Source organism: Pseudochaenichthys georgianus, chromosome 7, assembly GCF_902827115.2.
Source record: "Pseudochaenichthys georgianus chromosome 7, fPseGeo1.2, whole genome shotgun sequence".
NCBI lineage: Eukaryota > Metazoa > Chordata > Actinopteri > Perciformes > Channichthyidae > Pseudochaenichthys > Pseudochaenichthys georgianus.
Genome location: NC_047509.1, coordinates 9831824 through 9855967, shown reverse-complemented (window position 1 = coordinate 9855967; position 24144 = coordinate 9831824). Strand labels below are relative to the sequence as shown.

Below are 24144 nucleotides of genomic sequence, written 5' to 3'. Positions count from 1 at the left end.
CGGGCCGGCGGTGAGCACAGCTCCTCCCCATCTCCCAGAGCTCATAACCTCTGAAGTGCTGCACAACAAACAAATGAGATCCAGCCAGAAGCGGTAATTAAGAAGGCATTTCTCAATAGGGAAATGGATACTAACATTGTAGAGAAAGCATTTTCTTCTCTCAGAGTTTTTTTTAGATCATTACTCAAAGCAGTTTTAAATGTTGCTAGTTTACCTGGTGCCATGCCATTACAGATTATTTATACAATAATTACAAATCTAGGAGTACAATTATAATAGGAGTTTGACCTATTGAAAAATATTCTTATCTCTTGACCAGGTTAAATGCTACTTTGGTTCCAGTCATTATGCTAAGCTAAGCTAACAGGCTACTAGCTTTGGCTTCATATTTTGATTGACAGATAGGTTAGTGGTGTCGATTTTCTCATCTAAATCTCAGCAACTAAGTGAATACCAAAAGGTTTAGCTATAGCTTTAAGGTTTTACTCATGTACTCAATAACATAACCTGACCCGGTTGTTTACCCCCCAAACAAACCTCTCAATGAAGGTGACAACAGCCTTCAGTCGGTCACATGTATTTATTCACATCCTTGTTCCCAGTGGAAAATATTTTATGACAACATCTAACATGTAACTACACACTGACTGTACAAATATGTGAGAAAACGAGACATGAATATGGGTTTCTTTTACGGCAGTGGTCTTCTGTTAATATAAAAAGAAGTTCTTGTAAATGAAATTAAAAAAATCTTACCATGCATTTTAAAACACATCACGCCACCAACAAAGACAAAATGGTTTATAAACAATATTGACATAATACATCTGAATAAAAGTTAAATGAAAGGAAGAAATGTTAAGTCATCAAATACACAGCCTAATAATAATGGGTTATTGTAATGTCACATTGGGAACATGTTCGTTTTCTATTTGGATGTTATAATTAAGACTATGTTACTTTACTGAGATGAAAGTGGTGGAAAACATTTTATTCTATAACCTACTGTTTTGTATAATGCGGTAGCTAGCTCCACATGGAGTTGGATTCCAGTAAAAACCCATGTCGCCTGTTTTTTCCTCTTTAAAACACAAAAGGGTTTGAATCCAGTGTGGTTGTGCAACATCTTAAAGTTCCTTGACACATTCTCATCTGCCTGTACAATCCATCCAATCCAAGGCACATGGGAAAAGTCATTCAAGAGTGTCATCACTGTGTTCAGAGGTTTAACATGAGGACAGCGTACACATAGACTCTGCCGAAAACACACGACACATCTTCCAAGACGGGGTTTAGGCAGAAACAAAAAGTGTGTGTACAGCCTGTGTTGCAGCCTCTTCTCCTTCATGTGCTGCTGGCCATGGCTTTGTTTGTGCCAACGTTTGGTTTGGTCCTCTTCAGTGGATGCCCATGTAGCTTCCATCCATGTGAAATCTGTGCAGGCAGTGAGAAAAGAACATGTCAAACTGACTGTAGCTCAACTGTTGGAGTAGTAGTTAAACAAGAAGTGAGTGACTGCTGTTTGTGGAAAAAAAGAAAACTCAGGAATGGAAATGCAATACATCAAAAAGTCCACAGTACTTTGTGATGGCATGCAACAGGATTTAGGGTTCATGAACTTGTGTGTCTAGCCTTGCTAAGCTGCAAGAGTCAGTACACCACTTGTGTCCAGCTTGAAATATGTCAACACATGGATTGCCATGAAAATGTGCCTTATACTTGTATTGTCCTTGGAGAATAAGGCCTTATGACTTAATGACCCCCTGAACTTTCCTAGAGTTGAACTTTCCAGATATTTAATGATAGTTGTTTGTCATTCCTGCTTTATTCCAAGGACTGGATTCAAACTTGGGCCGCTGCAGCTCGGACTCAGCCTTAATGATACTCCCCTATACTACCAGGGCTCCTCCTTCAGTGACATTTCTTGACATTCATTTCCCCTTCTAGTTGAATTGCTATTGCTTCAGTGATACATCAGGGAAAAAGTGTATATGCCCAACATCTTGGTTTCATGAGCACATATCTGCAAAATGAACGACAGTCCCTGAGCCTTATTTTGTGTTTAGTGCTAATTAGCTAAAGTTAGCATGCTAAGATGCATAAGATGGTGACTGCAATACATAGTAGCCCTACATGTTCTGAATAGCATGTTGTATTTGTCCTAATGAGCTAGTTAGTATTACACTCAAAACACTGCTCTGCTGAAGCACAGCCACACAGAGCTGCTCACTCTTATTGTTTGATCATGTGACATACAGAACAAAGAGGACATTCCTGAGGGTTGTTTGTCAGGTGAAAGATCATCAACATAATGAGTGGTACATTTTTGTGCAAATGCGATGCTGTGCTGTGATCTCGAAACCACAATGTGACAATGTGAAAATGTGGATGACTTGAATAAACAAGCTACAGGTGACACACGAATGAAGATGGGATGTCAAATGGAGATGACTGGCACCACGACACAAAGCAGTCCGCTGGTCTCACCCTTAAGTGCTAGAAAGGTTGTCTGATGGTTCATCTGTACTAGCGGCCTCAGAGCCAACCACCTCAACTGACTCTGATTTTTTAGGCATTGTTTCAGACACTTTGTTGTCTGGAGGAAATCTGCACACATGAGCATTAATCATAAGTCAAGAGAGAGAGAGAGAGAGAGAGAGAGAGAGAGAGAGAGAGAGAGAGAGAGAGAGAGAGAGAGAGAGAGAGAGAGAGAGAGAGAGAGAAAGAAAGAAAGAAAGAAGGTCCTCATGATTACATTCTCTACATTTTTTTTGTTAAATAGTTTCAGGTTACATAAGATACAACCTCATCCCACAGTAATACAATGTGTTGTTTATCCAAGGGCAGAGCAGCACACTAAACAAAGGCCTCAAACTGCAGCATGCGTTACAGGAAACGGGAGAGGAACTGACATCTGTACCTGCTGCTAAACATCAACAGGGACAAAAGCAGGCTAATTATTGCATCCTTTAGACAGCAACCAGTACTTCTACTTTCATTGCACTAATAATTAAACTAAACATCCCCTTCATTCCTGGTGACTAACTAACTCCCTGTTGCATCCACAGCTCAGTGTGGAAAGTGCATCACTCACCTGCTGTGTGAGGGACTGCGGTTGTACGGAGAAGCCGGCGCTGCAGGGTGTGTGTACTGAGGTGTGTCAGGTGTCTCGTAATCTGTGAGGCCGACTGCCAGCTGGTTGCGCCAGTTGCCTGCGCTTTCCACTGAGGACACTGCAAACAAGACACAGGCAAAAACACTCAGCTAATGTTGGAGTTGGGAGTAATTGTTGTTATTGGAAACACTCTTAAATCTATCTTTACGTCACTACTGAAAAACAAACTGTTTACCCTTCACAAGATCCTGCTGCAATAGGTCATTACAGTCCTGTGCCTGCCACTTTACATGGAGACTTTACATTTTATGATATGGACATGAAACTTGCTTAACTTGTCTTTGTTTGTTGGTCCAATATCTTCAAATGTAATTTTTAATAAATGAAAACTTCAGTTTGTGCATCTAATATCTGTTTTACTAAACGTAATCCGTTTTAATGTGCAGTACACTCAATTATTTTAAATCAAGAAGGTAAGGCAAGCTTTTATTCCAAATTCTGAAAATATCCTTCTGATAGATACAGTAGATTGTATTAAGCAAATAAGCACTATCTCAGCTATGACAGTACGTTTTTATGTTGAATAAAAAGTCGACTAATAGCCCTACCGCATATTTATATTGTGGGCTGGTGGATCAGCAGTATAAACCACCAAGCACTTATAATTCCTACTGTGACTATGACTGTTCTTGCCTCTAGTGTTTTTCAATTACATTTACACAGTCAAAGACTTAACATCTTGGCATCCTGGAAAGAGGTAAGATAAGATAGAACTTTATTGATCCCAATTTGGGAACATTTTTAACGATAAAAAAGTGAAACTCTCCACTGAAACACACACAATTACAATTGTATTGAGTATGTTAGCTGCTTTTTAAAGCAGGAATTTAGATAAGGGAGTATATAGAACAAAAACAAGCATCACGTGCAGGATGCTTACATAGACCCTACTGGCTTGTGTTCAAAAGAAAAAGTAGATATAAATAACATTTTTATGCACTTGAGAAGAGAACAGAAACAGGTTTTATTTCGATAAATATTTTCAATACATGTAAATGTTTTAAACTGCTCAAAGTGATAATCTCACCTGAAGAAAAGGAGGTGGTTCTGCTGGAGTGGCTGAAAGCTGCTGGCATGGTCTGATATCCCAGGCTGAGCTGAGAGCCGCTGTCAAAATCATAAAGCATCCCCCTCCCTCCAACCCCAGGACCCTTGCTTCGGTGGTACCAGCCCTTCAGATGCTCCGCCACCAGGGCCTTCTGCATGTTCTTAGCCAACAGCTCATTTCTGGGACCCTCTCTGTTTCGCGGCGGCCTCACTGTAGCGTAGGGATTCTGGGAAATACTATCTGCCCGGTCGCTGCTGTAAGTCCTGTATCTGTCATGTCCGTTATACCCATTTATTTGGTAGGAAGGGTTGACGTTGTAGTGGCCCTCGACGTCATTCTCATACACGTAGGCACCGTTAGCGTAAGGCTCCATGTCCACATAGTAGGCACTGGGTGCATAGTGTGATGAGGTGTCACATGAGTAACTAGAACCAGGGGGGTGCTGGACCAAGTTGGGCATACTCCCGGTATTTCCATACACCTCCACCTTCCTGTGGAGACGATGCATGGTTGAGGTTCGGGAGTCTAGCGTACTGTAGTGGGAGTTGGGCGCCCCGCAGTAGTCCAGGCTGGACTGGCTGGTGTAGGACGAACAATCCTCCAACACCTCTGTGCTGTTGCTGCGGTGGGAAGGTGACAAGATAAAAATTGGCTTCTCTGAGTCAGACTCTTTTTTTAGCCGAGGCTGCGACTCCAGACTCCCGCTGCGATGCCTGAAGCAATGAGGAGACCCCTCGGACCTGAAGAAACAACATCTACAGTTAATGGATACAATTTCTGGATGTATGCATTAAAATAAAGGTTAGGGGTTTGCATGACAGCTGTGGGTAAAGGTTAGAGGGAAATGGGGATAAGGGTAAGGAAAAAAAGGAAATAAATTGGCGCAGCGGATCACACCTGAGCTGGCTGCTGCTGTAGGCATTGCGGGTCATAACCGGGGTGGGAGGCATGCTGCGTGGATCTCTAAGAGGTCTGGGAAGGGTTTTATAGGGACTACTGTGGGTGGAGGAGACCTCTCTTGGATTCTGGTAGTAGTGGGAAGCATCCTGGCCTTCAAAAGCTAGTCTAAAAGGGTGTGGAGAGGATAACAAAAAAGAAAAGAAAAAAAGGTATGGCATGTGAGGAAAGGAATGAGGCTGCAAACATGACATGGCAAATATTACAGAACCTGCCAAATGATGATATCATTGCTTTCTTTTAAGAACAGCCTTTGAATTAAATCAAAGGCTGTTAAACAAGTTACACACAAGAGGGAAAGTAAATGCGTTTCCAAACCTGCTGTGGTTCTTGTTTAGATGATTTTCCCTCGGAGATCCACGTCTATCTACATCATATTCTATTCCCAGCGATCGCATCGGACTGAGCTGAGGGGAACCCTGGACGGACCGCGAGCGTGGCCTCTGACTGACACCATCCGAGTCATCTGAACACAAAGGAAACCCACTGTTAACAAAACTGACACCCCCTCTTTTAAAAGTAGTGATATGTATTATACTAGTCTAGCAGGTTGATTTGAATGCACCATCATGTGTGTTGTCTGACCCACCATCATCCAGCGGGAGACTAGCCAGCGAGCTGCAGTCTGAACGGACGAGTTCATCTGGAAAAAGAGAAGATAACTCTCTCCATTTACTGTGAATATAACTTAATCATCCGTGAAACAGATCAAGCTGCAGCATACCTGCAATGATCACCGAGGCCCGCTGCGTGGGCTTTTTCCCCTTCTTGATGCGGTACTGGTTCATCTCATCCTCTATCTGCTGGAGTTTGTGCATGGCATCCAAACAGTTTCTCCTCCTCTTCTTCTTCACAGTTTTGCACAGTTCTCCTTCATTTGCGAGCTTCTTGGCCGCCTCCACAATCTTCTGCTGCAGCGCAAATCTGCTCTCCAGGTTCCTCAGGATGGGATCCTGCAGCAAATCCCGAAAGATAACAATGAGTAAATCAGAGTTTAATCACACTACTACTGTCAACTTTTTTCTATCCTATTCATTTAAAATGGGTTAAAAAGTTAATCAGAGTGAAGACCTTAATTAGTCATTTCTTAAAGTTGACATTATTTATGAACATTTTTCTTATTACTATAGATGCAATAATGTCATGTCTTAAATTAACATTGCTCCAAGTACTTATCTTTTAAAAAATGGATACAAAAAGAAAATATAATTACAATTTTACGAGAATATAACATAATGTCCTTAAACAGTTACTTGTTACTTAAAAAACATGTTCTGCTGTAAATGTTGGTGTGCAAGCAAGTATGTGCAGCACCAGAACAGTGCAGCATTGCTCATTGATGCAGTTGTAATAGTTAATAGAAAACAGAGGAATAAGCCATATCAAGTAGGATTGTTAATTGTTAATAAATTAATTGTTAGCTGTGATCATGTTTGCTGGATTGTAGAGAACTACAAGTAAAATATCACCAAGATAATCCTTTAAAGTCACATATACACAAAACTGTTAAACACTGACCTCATTGTAGGGGAACAAGTCATCCAATTTGAAAGCAGTGCCAACTCGCCGTCTGACCTGTGGCGGTCTTTCTCCTGAAGAGAGGGGATACTCCTTCGGCAGCTTGCCAGTGATCTCCTGAAAAACACAAACAACAAGTTCCCTTCAATACTTACAACACTTTGAACTGAGTGCAACAGCAGAAAGCATGGATCTTAATAAGGGGAGTTCAGTTAAAGGGATATGGTTGTTTAGAAAAGCGTGTATGTGACTTGTTAAATGTAGCACCAGTGCAGAAGAAGTGTTATACAAAATGATTTCTCACCGCCTCTCTCAAGCAAATCTTCTTCAGTTCTTTTGTTTTCTTGGACAGAATATCTTGGATCTCCTGCTCTTTTTTCCTCAGATCAGAGAGTTTCTCTTTCTTCTGTTCTTCACTCATTTCAGAGTCTGCAGAACCTGTGAAAACAACATCCTTACTATTCCTGCAAACATGAAGCTTACATCTGAAAATAACCTTCATGTCATGACACTGTGAGCTGACTTTCTAATATAACACCTCTACTTTTTAGAATCAGAGATACCTGGGAGATGATAATAATGATTTTGGTTAAACAAACATGAACTTAATAGACCCTTGCGTCATGAAGTGATATAATTACCAACCTGTCGACACCAGGCTGCCATTGCTGGCTGTGATTAAGGTTTTGTTCAGGCCTGCGTCTCCCAGTCTGTTGATTTTCGCCCCTCCGTGCTCCGTGAGATCCATGGCAATTTCTTCCACACTTCTGGCTGTTACTAATTTACCCTGAAAGAATAAAAAAGATAAGATAGTACTTTATTGATCCCAATTTGGGAAATGTTTGTGTTGCAGCAGCATAAAAAGACATGGCATTGTACAATAAAAATTAAAAGACAAGAAATAAACAAGAAAGTAGAAAATATACATATGCACCATAATGTATATTTGCACACAGAGTTTGCACCAAAGATTAGAGCCACACATTGAAAGTCATTTTCAAATGCAATGAAGCAGTGACTGATGAATGACACTAACCTTGCTTTGCTTTCTGTCCAGGTAGAACTGGTGCTGGCTAATAGCCATGACCCATATGGTTTTGATCAAAGAATGGCTGGCATACCACGTGTGGATGAGTAGGCCCGTCTGCCCAAAGGTGCGCTTGGTTACTGCTCTCCTGTTGCAAGAAACACACCGGAAGAGGATTGAAGGTTGAGATTTTTTAACCAAATGTAACATGGATATGACTGATCTCTTTAGATGCAGCTGAAGAGAAACACCTAATAAGAGACTAAACAAATGTAGGCAAAACAAGTGAATATTTGACAAAAAGCAGGTCAACAAAGAACTATCTCTCCTAATGCTTACCTGTGTGGATCATTAACTTCTACGGCAAATTTCTTCTCCCGGAAGTACAAGTTTTCCAGCTGCTTCCACTGATAAAGCTGGGGGTGAAAATAAAAAATATCTCATTAGGAAAATGGAAGATATGCTCGCCTCGGTAGTTCTCAAACTGAAATGTAGAGGAGTGGGTAAGGTACAATGACTTTAAAATGTATATTTGTGTGCCTAAAGTCCTGGTGAATATTCATATTTTATTTCTAAACAATCAGTAGCATTACTGCAATAAAACTGTTAGAAAGACTAGTGAATGCAGGTGTTTTCGCTCAGCCACAATCATTTAAAAAGCCAGACTGTAATATAAACTGTCATTGCGGTCTGTGCCTCCTGGCATGCACAGTCTGCAACAATGCAGGTGTTAGACGGCAAAGAATGCCGCAAGGGGACATCAGGCAAAGACTCATCGCAGTATACAGCACTTTCCATGGCTCATCGCGTCTATCCCTGTATCACCCAGGTGTTCCCTGAACACAGCCAGATATGAACAGCCTGTTTGGTCAGTGACTCACTGTGTGTCTGGGAAATTAAACACTACCAGCACGCAGAAAACAATACAGCATGTGGCTGCTTTGAGAAGTATATTGTATCACAATGCTGCTACATGCTAAACACGCAGTAACAATTAACACAAATCCAGTGTTACTATTAGAATTTGAAAGATTGACTGTTGATTCAATATTTAAATGACCATACAAATGTTATTTTAAGAAAAGCTCAGTCTATTTGCAGTACTACTTCAAACCCGGCAAAGAAGTATGCAGACTTACCAGTAAAACAGTCCTGTTTCAGTTATGAAATCCCTTGCTGTCAACACAAACACACACTTTGTTCCCTACTCCCTGTCAGCTCCTGACTTGTCTCCTCAGGTATTCTCAGAGCATGCATTAGAACGCCTCATATCCTGCCCCTTTCCCTTTGACATCACCAACTCACTCCCTCCTCTTCTCTCCAAAGCACACACCGCTGCCTTGCACAATTCTTTGGAAGAAGACAAAAATGGATTGCACCATGTCGAGCGATTACCAGAACAGGAAGACAGTGCTAGTCGATTCATGTGAATTGTTTGGAACTTTCCTCCACTTTGCTGCACCCTGCAGATACCGGAGTAACAACATGGACATAGCAGATAGATCACTCACATGGGTGTTTCTGCTATAAGCTAACATGCTACAACGACACCAATGTATCAAGAAAAGCAGGTTCTTTGTATGAATCTCACACTTTATGCAAAAAGACTCATTAAAGCAAACGGCCAGAGATCTCTAGATGTTGCCACAATTATTCAAGTCTGGCCTCGTCTGCCGCAGCAGCTGAAGCCAATCGTTTGTTGGGGTAAAATAGATGATGCATGAATTTCAAGCCAGTGAATCACCGGGCTCAGCAGCAGAGCTTGCCCCTGTGCTATCATGTCCACAGTCAGATCAGTGAAGCAGAGGAAAAGGAAAGCAGCCATTTTAGAGATGGAGCGGCACGGAATGTTTACCTTTCGAGGTTTCAATTTATCCTGCAGGTCATACTGGCCGATGCCCTTATAGCTGATTCCAAGCCACCACGGGATCCCTTGTTTATCCTGTGAGGCAAGAGCACAGCTTGATGGTTGACTCAGTTTCAAGTGCAACAGCTGTCATTTCCCATTCATCACGGCGGAAGACCTACCTTCACTTCATAATAATGCACGCCATACGTGGGCAACGATTCCACTAACGTCAGATACCTAGAACAAAAACAATTGATGTTAAAACTACAGGCTAGAACAGCGGCATGGGGTTTACTTAGGACATGTAAAACGAAACTGGGTGTTTGACCTCAGTCCAGTGAATCAGTGTGATTCACTGAAGAGGAGCTATTGATTTCTATCAGATGATGAGAAAAGGAGTGCCGGAGAGACACGGAGAGAAGGGGGCGCTAATAGAGGTGAGGGGAAGATTAATGAACTTAAAGCCGAATACATCCATCATCTAATCACTGGTGTTGAACCATTTGCAGCCAATACACATTTTTCTTCAGTACTTACTGAACAATGGCCTGTCCTCGGGAGACTCCTTTCAGCTGTTTATAATGTTCGATTACTCGGTCCTCACTGTCACATAAAGAAAACACAATTTCACACTTTAAACAGATGTAGCCCCGTAACTGACAACATGCAACACGGTCGTCAGAAATATAACTGAATGCATCCATAAATAATATAGTTAGTTAAATAGATTAAAACAAGATTTATACATTTTACCAAACTCAAATCAGTTTTTTACAAAAATAATTAACGTTTTTTTTTATTTAAATGTTCCCCTTCACCACCAATCCATCAATACATTGAAATCATACTTATTTGGTCAAAAATAAAGTAAAATACTACATTTATCCCAGGGGGAAATTAGGTTTTAATGAAACAGTGCAATAAAAGTTATTGTAGCAGTCCTACATTTATCTTGCTTATATATTGTATCTCCTCTGAATGATGTGTTGTCTTGCCTCACACTGTGTGGAGGACTGTTTGGCTAGCTGGCTTACGTTAAACCCTACTAATTAAACATACGGAGCACTTTCAGCTAGTTAGCTCAATGGAGTTTACTTCCTCCATAAAACTGAACCTGCCACTGCATGCAATGTTAATCATCCATACACGTATTGCTTTAGTGGTGAAGTGTAATCTACAGGCCTGCAATAAAATACATTGTTATAGGCAAGATATCAAATAAGCTTTTCAAAAAAGCGTACCAGTATGCAAACGATGGATGTTCCTTGAGGACTTTGGTGGGAAGAGTTGGTAGCTTCTTCAGTTCAGCTCTTGTGCTTTCATCACTAAAACAGAGAAGACAAATAGTTGTGAAAACTATTTGGGAAGTTGAGTGGACAATCCCTGTTTGTCCACATGTCTTTGTCAGGAAAGTAGGCCATTACCTGTGATGTATGTAACCTACTGTAGCACATGTTAAGCGATTATATTAATATTCTGCAACTTCACTATATTTCAGAAGACATGTGTGAGCTTTTGCCTTCAGTGCATTTATCTGACAGCTGGAGTTACTTTAAATAACATGAAAGGGCTAAGAATAACCTCCCAATATAGTAGATCAAATAATCTCTACTTGGAAACAGCTGCACTAGGATCACTAGGATCAAATCCAACACTAGGATCCAATCTGCACAAGGAGCACTTTTAGTATTTGATACTGTATTCTCACACTGTGGTATTGCCACCTTTTTTAAGTAAATGATCAGAATACTTTCCCCACCACAATCAATTACATGTGAGGTCAATTGCACTCTCTACATTGCCAGGAATATCCTTCTAGTATGACACCAGTTAGTCCTTTACTTTCTTTGGCTAAGCAGCACTGGAATGCACATATAAGTCAAAAAGCTTTGGTTTAAATAAGAAGGCTTTAAAATCTATTTAAAATCTGAAAAGTAACACAGAGGACACAACCTCAGTTTCCCTAATGGCACTGGGCTCAGGCCTGGCAGCAACCATATCAAAGAATCTACTCATATGAACAAAGATGTCTGTTTTCCAAAAGTATCTAACTGCATCAGCTGGCCAGAGCCAGGTGGCGACCTGCACAAAGACCTGCAGTATTCCCTCTGAGCACTCCACGTGTAATATCAGCACAGGTGATAGCTGCTTTCTGCAATTTAAAGCCGTCCCTGCTCTGCAATACATGGCCTCTATCAGCACTATGATATTCATTAGCTGCGGTGCAATCTTCTTAGCAGTCTGTGGTAAACCTCACATAACACTGCTATTGATTTCTGCTGTGACGATTGAATGCCTTCGCTAAGAGCTCTCTATTAACATGTCCTGCTGCTGTTAAATAACTCTTACCCAGCTGACAGTATGCACTTACCTTGTGTAGTCCCCCTTCGCCTCCTAGAGATAAATAAATACATCTTATCAGATAAAGGGATAAAAGATGTGGCAATTAATGTATGTATGAGACTATTAAAAGCACTAACCTGCAAAGCATTTGCGGCTAATTTGAAGACGTTCTCACTCTCCACCTCTATAATCCCCTGAGAGACAAAACAGATCGATATGGAAAAATATTAACAGGATGGAGACAATGAAGTCCATGTGGAGAAATCTTTCTCAATCCAAACATAGAACATTTTCTCTATTGCACAACATGAAACTCAGCTTATTCTCAAATTGAAACAGTGTGTCTTTTTTTTTTCTGTCTAGTTTACATTCCAGCCAGCGGAGTTAACAAACCGTGCCCTGCAGCTATTGTCTGATCAGTTGCGAGGGTCCACAGACAGTGAATCATCGGAGAGCTAAAACGCAACTAGCAGCGTCTATTTCATGGCTTCAGTAACAAGTAACTTACATTGTAGACAGCAGATTTTGCATTCAGGAAGAATAACTCCACCGTGGTGATGTCCTTAAGCTGTGTGATGCTTTCTAGATAGAACCTGTGGGGGATACAAGCAGATGCAAGCAGAACAATTGAAAAGGTTAAACGGAGATAATGGGTGTTATTGCGGCTTAATATAGAACATCACAATTTGAACTTTACTGTGCCTAGTGAATGCTTTTGTGTGATGTTTATACTTTACACACTTTTGTAATGTATATATTTTCCTATGTCTATTTTTTATGTTTTAGTAGGAGGTTTATTATAGAGTCATTTAAGTTTATTCTGTATTTTTCATATTGTGTATTCATGTTTAGATACTCCATTGATGCATAACTCTTCTGCTGTTGATATGTACTATATATTACTGTCTACTAGTGAACTTTCTGCTGAAGTGATACAACTATTTGAATAAAGAATGTTTAATCTAATCTGATGTGTGTTAGGTGTGGGTGAGAGTGAGGATTTGCAAACGATTGACAACTACCAAAAATATGTTTTCTTGTCAACGTTTTTAAAACCACAAGTTTGACATCATGACCGTAACCACCCTGGACATTGTGTTGAGAGCTCACAGCTTTACTCCACGTTGACAACATAGTGCTCCCTGCTGGAGATCATGTGATTTGCATGAGAAAAGTCAATTATTACCTGACCAGGAAGTTGAGGGCAATGGGCCCAGACTTCTTGGAAAAGTCATGTTCAAGAACTCTGCGGTCCATCTGCAACCATTTACGCTGCCCACTACAAAAGTCAGAGGATTCAGAAAGCATTAAACACACACGCACATATGGACATCTGTAAATATTCAGACCATTGAAAATAAATATAGGCAATAATTCACATACTTGTCATCACAAAATGCGATTCCAAAGAACTCCTTCTCTTTGAGGTTGAAGTGTGAGGACACCAGGTCGAGGAGCTCGTACGACAGCAGCCTTTGCTGTGGAGGAAGATTTAGATTTAGTAGGATACCTAATGTAATTCAAAATATTAGGTAAGCATCCTGAGTACAAATTATTTGATACAGGTGACGTGAATAATTGAGGAAATAATTGTCTCTGTTGCTTGCTTCCGTCTAAAGAGAAGTGAGACTGGAAGATGAACTAGGGTGCAGACAATAGCAAAGAAATTGAGGATGTAGTGTTATATGTTCAAGGACACTTCAACAGCGCACATACCTACGATTTGCTGTATCATTTTATACACCAACTGATCATGTTGCCCACATATATTTTTTGTGAGGTTTGGCAACACTACACTATAGAAACAAATAACGTTTTTAATTATCGATTAAAAAAATAATAACGATGATATAATCGTTGAAGTTGCAGAACGCAGCAAAGCAGTTGCTAATTTTCAAATTCCTTTTGGTGATCTCGGGATACCTGATGAATTAAGTTTAATATTATGTCCTCTTATCTGTGGTTTGGTTTCCACCAACTCTTGAGGGAAGTATCTGGTGTTTTAGTTACAAAACACTCACTATGTTAACATACTGTCTGGGTCTGAGCAGGTAGTGTAACGTTGTTTTTACAGCTTGTTGCTCATATATATTTCTTTTAAACAACGCTATGAGAACAGAGAGAGTGAATCAAAACAGCAGAGTTGCAAATAGAAGTTTTTTTTTTTTTTAATGAGATAAAACATGCTGATTAGAGTTTAGGGGAACTGGGTTCATAAAAACCAGAAACCATTTTCACATTACGCATAATCATCATTATCAGTTGTTAAACCTTTGATTATAACCTCTTTAAGGAGCGTCATACCTGAACCAGCAGCTCCAGCTTCCTGTCCTCCAGCAGCTGCACTTGGCACAGTCTGCCCTCGGTCATCTGCAGGGGAGAGGAAGAGGAAGCTCAAATCTTGTGACACAGATTGCAGACGATTCTTCTGAGTGTTGGTTATGTTTTTTTTCAAAAGCTGTCCGATACATATCAGGCCTTATCCGGTTTCTTACACTTAAATATCTGTCCAAGAGTTAATTTTCACTATCAGTAGCCAACTGAGCAAAGTCCTTGGTGGTAAATACAGAAAAGAAAGAAAACCACTTATGTTGTTGGTGACAATAAAACCTTTGTCTTAAGGATTTGGTGCCGTAGCAACCAGAGAAAGGATTTATACAGTTTTGAACCTTTCACATTTAACTTTGAGTCTTTCCGTCTGTCAAGCTTTTCAGCAATTCAAAGAAATATCCAGTATATGAAAGTACATTTCTTGCACTGTACTAAACACAGCACTTTATACTTTCACTGCACTACATTTCAGTGGGAAACATTGCACATTTTGATCAACTTTATTTGATAGCTTTACTTTGAATATGAATTCCTACACATTAAACTACCCAAAAACATATAATGTTCTCCTCCAACAGCTCAGAAATTAAAATACTGTTCAGACATGAATGCAATCATCACAGTCATATAATTATATAATATATAGTCATATAACATTCACATGGATCAATTTTCTAAATGATTAGGACATTTACTTTTGATAGTACATTTGTTAGAAATACACATGGACCTTCACATAATACGATTTTTAAAAAACGGGACTCTTGTAATGGAGTACTTCTGTGACCATGGCTAATATCCTCATAATTGCAAAGTTTACACTCTTTTCTTTTAACATTTATACAACAAGATCCAACCAGCATTACTGCGTGAGGGCCCAAACCACACAACCTCATATCAGATTCTGACTAAACTCTGCATCGATGAGACCCAGTTCTCTGTAACTCGTACCCACAAGATAAAGAAGCAAGAAGCTTTCCTGTTTGCTTGTGCAAGATATTTCTGACCACAGTGCCCTTCATCCAACGATTTGCATCACAGATTTAGCCTGACTTCTAAGACACTCAGTCTGCACTATAAATCAAATAGCCAGGGAAAATAAATGACAGATTGAGGCTGAAGCAGTTTTTCAAAACAAAGAACCTGCTCACAAACTAAAAGAAACAATTCAGACACATTTAAAAAGCCTTTTCATGTGACAGAATGAGGCTCATCACAACTTCTTGGAGAGCACGGGGCGGCTGCTGTACCTGGTAAACCTCTCCAGGGGGAGAGAGAGTGCAGGTGTGGACGCATCCCTGACCAGAACTCATCCTTTAACAAGAGTCACCTCTGCGGTCCAGACTATTAGTGGCACCAGACGATCAGGATTAAACAGCAACGTGTTCAATGCAGTTCATTAACTGAGCAGCCAGGCCCTAGCTTTGAGCAGCAGTGGATTATGTAGTGTTATGAGAAATCAACAGCTGACTGAATAAGTGCAGGCAGGATCTGGATTAATACTGCGCAGAACCCAGAGGTATCACGCTCAGTGGGGGATGGATGATCCCCGCTAAATGTTTCTTAGAATTTGCCGGAAGCACTCCACGGTTTCTTCTGGTAGCAAGTTCCACTCTCTGATTGCTCTCGAAAAGAAGGAGTATTTAAGAGTGTCACTAGTTGCGAACATTTGCTCGAAGTTCAAAGAGTTGGCTTTGCGGGTTGCACTTCTTCTAACTGGCTCTAGTTACATTGATGCATTAATGGCTGAGATGTTCTGGACAATCTTGAAGAAGAGAACCAAACGAGCCAATCGCCGCCTTTCACTTAGTTCCACCCAGTTCAACCGCTTGAGCATTTCTGTGACACTGCTGTCCCATTCATAATCTCCAGAAATGAATCTTGCACCTCTTCTTTGTACTGATTCCAGGGCATCACTGTCTGACCACACTGTGGGATTTACTGCTTCTTAATATGAACAATGGAGGTCAGACAGGAAACATAAGCGGTCAATATAAGGTGGTTAAGTATGCTACTGAGTTTACTGAGACATTTAAGATGCTTCGATCACTCGTGTGCTGATCTGGGTATCAGGTGTCTCTGACTTCCTCCTGCTGAGGCACTAAAGTGATTGAAACAACTCAAAGAGGCTTTACTCTACATACATACACTCTACTTCCCATTTATCTATTTCTCACCTCGCACTAATAATCGATTAAACAAATTGCCCTGCTTCCTGACTGGAATGTGACACACCCCGTCACTTCTTTAAATTAAACCATCTGTAATCTTTTAGCGAGCACTTTGTCAATTACAGCCTCTGAATGATGCGTCTTTCTTTTCACAACAGTCGTAAATTCTCTGACATGATGTAAATTAAAGGTGAACATTCAATGACTTCAATTAATTTGGAGTGTTGCTGCTGCTCACAATCAGCAGGAGTATTGTTACATTGATTTGAGCTTGATTTAGTCATGACTGCATCATGGTGGGGTCACACAATACGCCTCGGTCTCTGTCATAAACATGACATGGCTCTGGCCTGGCATGTACAGTAAATATATTGGCCACTAGATGGTGCCGGGATTATTGTTTCTTTCTATATGGAGAAGTTGTTCATATGGAGAAAATGGCCTCTTAAAGGTTTGGTAGGTAATTCATTTCAGAAACACTTTTTGTTATATTCCATGGAATGCTCTTAACATCCCGATAGCAATGAATAAATTAAATGCTTTGACAATAAATAAATAAAACGTCATCTGTGGAAGCCGTAGTACTGTAAAAAGCACGATAAATTATTTTAGCCGGCCCGGCTAAAATAACTGGATGGCCTGTCAGCCTTCCATCTGTGCACAAACTTATCTCGTGCCCTCATTGGTCATGTGCACGTTCGTGTGTGTTGGAGGAGGGGCTCTGTAAGGAAGTCGAAGGGGCAGATTTTTTTCGGCTGCGTATTTTCAAATTCTCCATTCTTACCTACCCTATCTTTAAGTTAGCTTGCCCCATTGAGGAATTTCCAAAAGCAGTTATTAGCTCAGATTCAGCTGGGATGAGTTGAACATGCAATATAGATGAAGTGAGTGGAAGGAGGGGCCGAGCTTTTTAGAAATATACCCTATTAATCATCTGAGGGCTATAATCATTACAAGAACTGCTATTTATATCTGACACAGCAACCCTCCCTAACCCTGCTGCTCCTCTGTCACAACACAGCCACCAGTACAGGCTGTGATTTAAAACTGGCACTATAATAAAGACACAATAATTACAAATGCACACAACTAGAAAACACAAGATGAAACCTATGATTATGTGAAATGGACTGGAAACACCTCTAGAAATAGCTTGCCGAAACAAGACTGTGACTTTATATTTATAGCAACATATCACATAGCAAACATTTTTCTCAGGGGGCTTTACAGTGTGCACAGCATACACCACCCTCTGTCCTTAGACCATGGCAGCATACAAGGAAGAACTCCCAAGAAACCCGAACAAAATTAATGGGGAACATGGAAGAAGCTGCAGGGAGAGCAACTGAGGAGGGATACCTCTCCCAGAACATACAGCAATAGGTGTTGTGTATAGATTAAAAATACAATAAAACTACAACACAGAGAATCCAAAAGTAAAAAATGTGAATGTGAATGTAGAGAAGGAAAAAAAGACAGGTGGATGTCAATGATCTTTTAGCGGCCGCTAAATAAAACAAAATGGGCGTCAAGCAGAACCACAGCCAATCATCACTGGACCAAGCTAATATTTGGTATGTTTTCTTGTAAGGTGTCAAAATAGTTGCTTTCTATTGATCGATTGATCTACTATTCGTTGCAGCTCTTCTAATTATTGCTTAAAATCTACATTTGTCATCTCCTGATGAACTTGTATACAGCAGACAGCACTGGTTACTCAACCAAACACAACCTATTCAACCTGAATCAAAAGGGCAGCCTTGGACCCTGTGGGGTTAAGACGAGCATTGAACCTTCATGAAAAAGAGACATGGCGGGTGGAGATGAAAGAGCTGTCAGTCTCTGTGATTGTTTCTCCAGAGACGCTGCAGGGTGCTGGTCCTTCTCTGGTCTGCAGCCTGAGGTTGGCGTATAGACAGCTTGTTATGCTGTATAGTCAAATATCCCAATGGAGATTTGGGAAAAGTGCAGATGTGGCCCCCTTAAAAAAAGAAACAAGGAGTATTCATGTTCATTAAAACATAGCCTGGTACTATGTGGAGATGTAAATCCTACAAAAAGCACAATGTTAATTTCCATTTCGTGAAAAATAGCACCCAATCAAGCTTGGAGTTGAACATGAGCTAACAGGAGGATTGCTCTGTCTGCTGAGTAAACTGGCTGTCAGTGTTTAATACGTCACGCTGGTTAAATGTCATGTCCAGACTGCAGTCCGTCTTATCTCGGTTTCCCGTCTTCATGCATTATTGATGAAGCTGGTATCACACACACAAGTCAGTGTCTGCTCTCATGCATGCTTACATGTTCTTTGCACGACATTCTCAGCAATCGCAAAAAGATGCAAAGTATTCCAGTTTGTAAATTCCCAAGGAATTCTTCTTAACAATTTTGACAAGATAAATTGATAAACTCAACGATTAATATATTGCGGCTGAATCAGACCATTGTCCAAAGAGAAGAAGCCCATAGAAAGACAAATAAAAACCTGTTAACTCCATAACAGGATATGATACTCAATACAATGTTGATCAAGGGAAACATAATAAGTTCTGTGTTTTGGTTACGTGAGATTTTACAGTTCTTCTTCAATGTTGTAATGATAGCCGACCTCTGCCCCTGACAGGGTGATTAATGACAACAATAATGATTCAAAGAGGTTGTTTTTTTATCTTGATTCAACTGAAATCCTCATTTTGTTTTGGGTCTCACATTGAAGCAAGAACATGTTAGCTCTCTTAAAAGAAGCCCAAGGACAGGATGCTTGATTAGTAGGCGTATTGGCAGTCCAGAAATAATAAATAAAACCCCAAAGGCAGGAGTGCTCAGAACAGCGAGTACACAGCCAGAAGCCGTGGTTACAGAGGCTGTGGGCTGAAGGAAACAGCACAGGTTTATCTGAAACCGCATCTGATATCTCATCATGACTCATGTTGTCAGCGGTCAAAAGGTATCAGTCTAGAATCATCTCCTTAAAAAAAGAACCAGACTGTCCGTTTGTGATATCCGGTAAATACGTGCTAGCAATGAGGCTCAGGATATTATGGAGAAATTAAAACCTGAAATAAATATTTATTTCGTTTTTATAACAAGATATCTCGGTGAATCGAGGGCGGGCATCACAGAGGAGTGATTCATGTGAATGATGTCATCTTGCAGTTCTTATTCACACCCCAGAAAAAGGACGTCCACAAAAACCAGAGGACATTGTGATATATTTTGTTATGGCTGTCCTACAACTGCAAGACCATAATATTTTATCAGCAGGCATTGTGACAGTAGTGGTCAAATCTGCTTATTTCAGTCCCTGGAGGGTTGAATGCTAGTGGTATACAAAGCAAAATAAGAACAAATGTTCAAGGCAGCCTAAATGATAGTTTAATGAAAGTTAAAGCATCCCTATGTGTTTTCTTCTGAGCTGCACAGTGTTTGAAGTCACTGAATTTGGGCTGCTGTCGTAAGAAATGGCCTTTGCGATTGTGACTTTGTTGAAACAAGCTAATAAATAGTCAAGGAAAGGGGAAGATGTGTGCATTTTAATTCAAGCTGCTAAGACTTAAACACATCTAAGTGTCAGTACAATCTTGATAAATCTGTAAAGGTGTTCAAAATGTAGGATCTTGACCCAGATCAACATTTCTAATTAACACATTAAAGCCATATGTGAGGCTGTACTTCGAGACAGCAACGCACAATGCTAAGATGCTAACAGGGAAAACTTTAACATACTCTTAGCTATCAGGTATAAGTCGAATCAGAGTTGGGTGTCATCAAAAGAGATCATGGCAGCAAAGGAGCTTTTTTTCTTAATCAATCAATTTACAAAAAAAAGTCTCCATCTTGATTGATGAAAGTTCTTTAAGATTAAGAGGCTTGGGTTACAGATTTAAGAGTTCAAAACAGTCTAACTGCAGCATCACAGCGCATAATTTAAATTCCTTGAAAGCAGCAGAGAATGATTCAAAACACACACACTAGTCTAAAAGCAATCACAAGAGCTTTACCACCAGTTGCCCTCATTCTCTGGTTTGCACAGCTGTCCCCACTCACACTCCTGATATTACAGAACTGCAGCGTTTCATTACAGAGAACTGCAGTGACTTTCTGCAGAGCTGAGGCACTGAGGCACTGAGGCACAGACGTGAATGGGTGGAGAAAATGGAACAGGACCAAATTTCAAGATCTGGACGAAGTGTGTTTGCAGCCATATTAAGGAATGTAATGATTGTACATGTATTGCCTTTACCTTAATCATATCTTAAGGATCAGTGGTATGTTGAAACTGGATTCCCCAGATTCTCAGGTAGGCAGCACAAGACTAAAAGTTATAACCACAAACCCTCACCTGCCAACCTGTTTCACTCCATTGCTCGGCTTTCATCTTATCATATATATCCGATGTATTCCCTCTGTGTAAAGTGTATGACTACACGATTACTTGCCTGTCCAAAAATAGATCTCTCTCTCTCACCGTCTTTAGCACATTTCTCAGAGAGACTCAGGAGGCTTTGATTCCTATATGGACGTTTGCCAACTGAAGATATTTCTCAGCAGCATCAGACACCTGTCTCTTTAGGCTCTCAAACTGACAAGAGGAGTGTGTCCATAAGAAGTATATTGAGTTGGGTGCTGAGATGTGGCTGTCTACTGAAGGAATTAGCCAGAAACCTAACATTGATGACCCTAAAAGAGTCAGAAAATTCCAATAAAAAAGTTGACGTGTGTGATAAATGCTACAGGACATCCCCTTGGACACACAGTGACAAAGTTTCACGCTGTCTGTCATACAGGCACACAACAATAGTTCCTGTTTACAATGCTTTAAATACACACAGACAAACGTCTCTTCCTTCAACTGAGAGATAACATCAGGAGGTCAGTGTCAACCTCTGCAGGGCTCATCCTTGTTTTTACCAGAGGAATACAAATGGACATGAGGAATCTGCCAGAACAATGCAGTTAACATTCAAATCATGGAGGTAAAAAGGGATGATACCTTTGCCAACTATTGCAACTAATGCTCTTGTATGACATGGCTAAAAATGCTTGGCCTTGATCACCAGTAGTCACAAATCACATACAAAATAGGAAAATGGAAATTATAAAACATCAGAAACATAAATATTAGGTAATGCTTTGGCCAGGCTTTTTTTCTCCACATATTCACCATGTCACTCTACCTAAACCAACGTCTTATTCAACCTGCATCCCCATATCAGACCAGTCAAATAGCTTATAAAACTACTTTTTCTTTCACTTAATCACATTTAATAATCCCATCTAACATCACTACCCACATTATCACTGCTAAATACAAGCAGTATTGTCCACAGCATCCAACTTAATGAGACTAGCCCACCTCAGGGCCAGCTTCCACTGTGCAGGGAGAACAATGAATGTGCTATGGGCTACTGTATAAGGGTGGTTTCCACCTGAGCCCCATGACTATAACAGATATGTCAAATAAAGCCTCACTTCTCTACGTTTTACTGAGGAAAAACGCCGGTCGCTGCAGAGAGCCAAACCCAATTTAATTTTCATTCATGCTAACTCCCCGGTTCACATGCGTCCATGACTCGGTCTACTTTGTCTCCCCTCAGCTCAGTGGGGCGGGTTGAATCAGCTCCATCACATCATATATATATCGCCTTACCTTTTCACTCCTTGTATCCGGTTTATGTACTGATAAGATATCTCTGCATATTGATCTCTCCACGTTCAGCTTTCTCCCCAGCTGCTTTTGCCGGGGAGGGGAGCCGCCGTGCAGCCGCTGTCCATGTTCATCCTCCGGTACTACTAGCGCACACACTCGTATTGAGCCACACTCACCACGCCTTCACCCGCCGGCTATTATGTGAATAAGCCCCGCATCCCCTCCCTCCCTCCCTAGCTCCCTCCTTCCCTCCCTCTGCCTCCCATCCAGCAGCTGCCGGCCGGCCTGAATCTCACTGAATCCTCATAATAATGAACCATGAGGGGCTAAAGGCGGCGCCGCATCCCCATATCATATAATACACTACATGTATTGTATTGAACAGTTTTATTTGTCTTATGACAGGCCTAAATATTGGCTCCTTGTTTCCTCTGATCAATAGTGACCTTTAAGTGGATTTTGTGGTCTCTGAATTTTCAACAAAGGTTATTTGGGGGCATTGGCCTATGTCTGTTGCACTCAATATTTAATTTCTGTAATCCTTGTTGAATCATATAACATCAGTTTATTGGTTATGTGGATGCTTATTGGTTGTTCCCATGACAACTTATTAAAAAATATAAGCTTCTGTATAATTAAAAAATGATTACAATGTCACCATTACACACAACCCAATAAAATAATGTCAAAGCCAACCATATGACAGGCAAACAAATAGGAAACACAAGATTGGATCAACAAACAACGATAAAGAAGGAATTGCTTTAGATTGCATCCCCCAAATGATTGCGTAATTAGTGTAGACAGAGTTTTCATTAAAATACTTATTGGCCACCATAATCTATTGTATGTCCAAGAAAAAAAGAGGAAAGTTTGAGGAAAAAGAAGGCTAGAAGAGTCCTAACCTTACTTTAAAAATTGAACAATTACAGGCTATTATTATTGGGTATAGCAAGGCAGGGGAAATGAGGGAAGCGGTGTTGTTATCTTACTTTTTCAAAATGATGTGTTCACAAAATGACTTTGGGAATGTCTTGCAACATTTACATTTTATTTTATTTGGTTTATAGGACCTACATTTGTACAATTACTGCAATACAGAACATCAACTTCAGCGCTCTAGTATATTACATTATTTTACCTATCTCTTGAAAATGTATTATGAAGTGTGTATATGAAGTTGTGTTTACTTTAGGTAAATATGGCTAAAGAGGATTTCCAAGAATTTAGCTAACAGGTTATTTGATGAATGTTTGAGCTTTCCTGGATGCACAGTATTTGCATAAAGGATTTTCCTTACTATTGACCCGTGTCAACAAACAGGATATAAGTGATAAAAATGTGAGCTGCTAAGGATTTGGCGTGTGAGACAACGGACACAACACAGGAAATGGCAACCATTGATGCTTCAAACATGATTGTATCACAATGTATATGACGATTAACACCATGGAAGAAAATTACTATTCATAAATGAACATTGAAAATGAGTGACAAATGAAAATATTTGATGCATTTCCCGACTCAAAGGCTGATTCTCCACATGTTTATGTGCCAAAAAACACAGCCATTTTTAATAAGGCTTTACAGCTTTAACCTCAGTTGCCCTGAATTGAAATATGGGTCAAAGTCAACATTTAGTTTACAGGAGGATGTTAACATGTTGTTCGTTAGCATATTTAATAACAAATCTGTTTTAAAAATGACTGTTAACCCCATTCTGTGCAGAGGATATATTCAGAACAAACTAAAATACAAGTTTGGTGGCTGTTATCTCGCTTCCAGGTAAATTATTAAGGAAATATCTCGTTCCACATCATTAAACATCTTTGACTCATGCAATCTAAAAGACACAATATATAGAAGCAACCCATTGGTGTGTGTTTCACATGTGATATTCATTTCAGCTGAGGAGTGACGGTGCCTCTAAAATATTCATCACTGTCTTTTACTCCTTACTCCGCTGGTAATTGCCTAAAGAAGCAAGCACACCCGCTCGTTAAAGTCCCTGAAACAACATTTAATTATGTTTTGCAAATACATGTTAAGATAGTAAGCCATTGCTTTACTGACAA

The 24144-nt window shown here is 40.2% G+C and overlaps 1 protein-coding gene across 3 annotated transcripts; it reads right to left on the bottom strand.

The window, feature by feature from the left end:
• Nucleotides 1–214: 214 nt before the first annotated feature.
• On the bottom strand, nt 215–22256 carry LOC117449407 (FERM domain-containing protein 4B-like). Of its 3 annotated transcripts, XM_034087069.1 has the most exons (24): nt 22070–22256; nt 14222–14287; nt 13301–13395; nt 13104–13196; nt 12426–12510; nt 12055–12111; nt 11946–11968; nt 10816–10899; nt 10112–10177; nt 9754–9811; nt 9581–9667; nt 8065–8141; nt 7735–7873; nt 7344–7485; nt 7003–7136; nt 6699–6815; nt 5905–6133; nt 5770–5823; nt 5499–5646; nt 5121–5288; nt 4203–4963; nt 3095–3233; nt 2488–2607; nt 215–1434 (listed from the first exon to the last, which is right to left on the bottom strand). In XM_034087069.1, the coding sequence occupies exons 2-23, from the start codon at nt 14285–14287 to the stop codon at nt 2490–2492; spliced, it is 2940 nt and encodes a 979-aa protein (XP_033942960.1). In that variant the 5' UTR covers nt 22070–22256; the 3' UTR covers nt 215–1434; nt 2488–2489. The 3 variants fall into 3 exon arrangements, with proteins under 3 accessions (XP_033942960.1, XP_033942961.1, XP_033942963.1); XM_034087070.1 differs by lacking the exon at nt 2488–2607; XM_034087072.1 differs by lacking the exon at nt 5121–5288.
• Nucleotides 22257–24144: the final 1888 nt, after the last annotated feature.

Excerpts from the sequence above, each read along its gene's own strand:
- LOC117449407 (XM_034087069.1), bottom strand. The coding sequence starts at position 14,287 with ATGACCGAGGGCAGACTGTGCCAAGTGCAGCTGCTGGAGGACAGGAAG. Across the intron at positions 10,900-11,945 it reads GCGAAGGGGGACTACACAAG|TGATGAAAGCACAAGAGCTG; the intron begins GTAAGTGCATAC and ends TCTCTGTTTTAG. Across the intron at positions 6,134-6,698 it reads ACTTGTTCCCCTACAATGAG|GATCCCATCCTGAGGAACCT; the intron begins GTCAGTGTTTAA and ends GATTTGCTGCAG.